Genomic DNA, 3,281 nt, shown 5'->3' with positions numbered 1-3,281 from the left:
CTCCTTGGGCGGAGTAAGCGGGACTCCGGGTATCGCTTCGGTTTCTGCGGTGGGTGCCTTCCCTTTGTTTGTGGTTGTGGGATTCTCATATACCCGTCCTGAGCGTGTTATGCCCATGATGCCGAATTGTTGCTCGAGGCTTCCGACACCTCCCTCATAGGTCCAGGGGACCTTGTCGTCCGATTATGGTTCTCGGGCGGGAACATCTATGACGAATGGGGCAAGAGGTGCGTCAATCCCGGTGAACCCGACTGCAGCTTCTGCGGGGACATACTCAATCACGAAGGGAGAGGGGCAGCCTTGCTCGCTTTCGCCCTCCCCTGGTGTGCATACGGTGATCATATTGATGGAGGGCCCTCGAGCCGGTCCATGGTCGGGGAGGGGATTAGCTTGTACATTCGGAGATCTTACAACATTGAATACGAGCTCCTTCGCATTAATCATCTCTTGGATCCTCTCCCTTAACCTCCAACAAGTGTCTAGGGTGTGCCTTGGTGCCCCCCGATGGTACTCGCACTGCTTGCTTTAATCTTGGATGATTGGATCGAAGTTCGGACCGGGCGTTATTGTCCCAATCTTGTCACGAATTTGCCGGTAAATGTGGGAAGGTGGGACCGGCAAGGACGGGTATTGCCTACGTGGTCGCGATTGTGCTGCACCGCCCTGTTGACCTTGCGGGGGTAGGACTCGTTGGGTTGGCTGAGAAACCCTCGGAGCCGGGGGTTGGTATTGAAGGGCTCGGGGTGGAGTAGGGGCATAGTGGTGGACAGCGGGCGACGGCACCGTAGGTGGGGGTGGAGGTGGTAATGCAGAATAGTAGATCGGTTGGGTAGGGGGTTGAGGCCGATATTGCGGAGCATAGGTGGGGACCACGGGGGGTGCAGACGTGACGTTCACCAAGTACTGTTGGGGCGTCGGATGTGCTGGATTGACAGCGTTAACTGTTACCTCCTTCCCCTTTCTTCCACTAGAAGAAGTCGACATTGCGGAGGCCTTCTTCGAGGGTTCCTCTCCTTTATTGGTGGGGCCTTCCATCCTGCAAGCTTAATGCCCAAGTCAAGCTTCTTCCCGGCCTCGATGAGATCGGAGAATGAAGAGGTGTGGGCCAATAAGTGCGAATAGTACACTCCTCTCAGGGTGGAATGGAATAATTGGATCTGTTGTACTTCGCTGATTGGAGGGATGTGCTTTGCCGCTTGGGCACGCCATTTGGTAGCGTATTCCTCGAATCTTTGGCCGTGCGCCATCTCCTTCATGCTCAATTTCAAAGGGGTCGGAAGCGTTTCCGCACAGTACTGGTACTGGTCGATGAATTTCCGAGAAAGGTCTGCCCACGTCGGAATGTCCTCGGCCTTTAGGGACATGAACCAATCGAGAGCTGATCCTGACAGGCTATCTTGAAATGAGTGGACGAAAAATTCCTCGTATTCCCAATACTGCAACATCTTCCCTCGGTAATGGCGGAGGTGGTGTCATGGATCTGTCGTACCTTCATAGGTCTTGAACTCCGGGATCTTGAATTTCGAGGGTAGCCACATGCCTGGGAAGAGACTGCAATCACCATAGCTCGCGTCGGGTCGAGCCTCATTTGCATGCGCTCATTTAGTCTACGCTCCTGCTCGGCGTCTACCTGGGGAAGAAAGTGTGTCGGTGAGGCGAACTGGGCCGCGTGAGTCGGCGTGCCTGGTTCAAGGAAAGTAGTGTTTATGGGCGGCGGTGCTTGGTAGGGGAAGTTGGTGTGAGGTTGTAGAGGCGGGTAGGAGGGAGTTCCGCAACTTGAGGGTGAGTTGGAGTAGGTGCGCTTGGCGCTAGAAAAACCATCGACGGAGGGGTGGTATAGACTGCGGCTGGGGCCGGCATGGGAACAGGTGGGGGTGCAGACATGGCCTGATCCGAAGTGAGGAACGCTGTCGGTGGTAGAGGGACGGCTGCGGGGGCCGGTGGTGGTGGAAAGGGGATGGTAAATGGGTGGGCCGCGGCCGTGTGCGTCGTTGGCAGTGCGGGAGCATCAGTGCTTTCCGGAACTTGGGTTGGCGGAATCCAAGACGTTGGGTCGACCGTTGGTCCTTGTCCCGGAGGTGGTGTAGAGCTTGAGGATGCGCGGTTCGGTCCCCTGAGTAGGGCGAATAGTTCCGCCATGTTGGTGGTCATGCTTGCAGCTAACTGGTTGATCGTGCCCTTAAGTGCTGCGATGCGGGCGTGGTCGTCGGAGGCGGGCGACGTTAGTGAGGCTCGCAGAAGAAGCGCCCCTGAAGACGTTGGGGGCGGGAGATGCGTAGAAGGGGCGCCCGAATACGCCGGAAGTACGCCCGCGGGAGTCAAAGGTGGTGGAGCACGCGTCAGGGGCGGCTGAGAATGTGCCGGGGCCGGTGGATTGACTTCCTTGGAGACATCGACGCGGTCCTCTTCCGCCATCCTGACACGTTGACGAGTTGGGTATCGGTGTGACGCCAGTTGCGATCACCTGGATTCCAAGAGCTTGTAAGCATGACGTCGACATCTTGAAACGACAAGTATGGAGTAAATGATAAAACAGGATGTATGAGATGCATGAATTTCAAAATGCTAATGTCATTGCATTGGCTTGATTCGAGTTCCATAGTTTTATAAAGTACAGCGTACGGAAAAAGGAAAAAGGAACATAAACGTAAGCCGACATCCCTTTGCGCTCGGTGGCCGGCTGAGAGCAGCGTGGGCCCGAGCGAGGGCAAAATGAGTGCGTCCGCTAATCCTAGGGGTGGGGGGCCCCGCGCGCCCTTGCCTGCGCTCGGTCCAACGTAGCGCTTAAGCGGGCCATCTCCCGGTCCAAGGTCGTGATTCGAGCGCGTGCTTGAGCTAACTCCGTCTAAAGCTCCCTGTAGTCCGCGACCTCCACACGAGAGTCAACAAGCTCGCAACGGAGTCTATCTCGTTCCTCCCTGATGGACTGTAGCTCTGCGCGCATGGCCGCTTGGGTGGAGCTTTCGGCTTCGGGAGCGAAGGTAGGTGCAGCTCGGGGAATCGGGGTGGTCCGGGACCGTTGTGGCGACGTCGATCCCTGTGAATATAACTGAGCCACGTATGCTGATGTGGCGGAAAGTGCTCGCTCTTCGTCGGTGGGATGCTCGGGGAAGTAGAGACGCTGTATAGTGCTAGCGTCCCGTTAACGGTGAATCTCTCGGATCTGCAAGAATCTTACGGGGGCCATGGATGTGGAGTCGGCCCATTGGATGCGGTAGGGTAGGCGGTCCGCCTCGGTGGGAATGTCCTGTAGGTCGCCGAGTTGTCTGATTACTCGGCCG

At 56.8% G+C, this 3,281-nt stretch overlaps 1 protein-coding gene across 1 annotated transcript; it reads right to left on the bottom strand.

Moving 5' to 3' along the window:
- Positions 1 to 1,704: 1,704 nt before the first annotated feature.
- LOC116193823 (vegetative cell wall protein gp1-like) lies at positions 1,705 to 2,415 on the bottom strand. The gene has a single exon (XM_031522573.1). It carries the CDS (start codon positions 2,413 to 2,415, stop codon positions 1,705 to 1,707), a length of 711 nt encoding a protein of 236 aa, XP_031378433.1.
- Between the last annotated feature and the right edge of the window lie 866 nt (positions 2,416 to 3,281).

This window comes from Punica granatum, chromosome 2, assembly GCF_007655135.1.
Source record: "Punica granatum isolate Tunisia-2019 chromosome 2, ASM765513v2, whole genome shotgun sequence".
Lineage (NCBI taxonomy): Eukaryota > Viridiplantae > Streptophyta > Magnoliopsida > Myrtales > Lythraceae > Punica > Punica granatum.
This window is presented reverse-complemented; position numbering and strand designations above follow the sequence as displayed.

Coding starts and splice junctions, on each gene's coding strand:
- LOC116193823 (XM_031522573.1), bottom strand. CDS start 2,415: ATGGCGGAAGAGGACCGCGTCGATGTCTCCAAGGAAGTCAATCCACCG.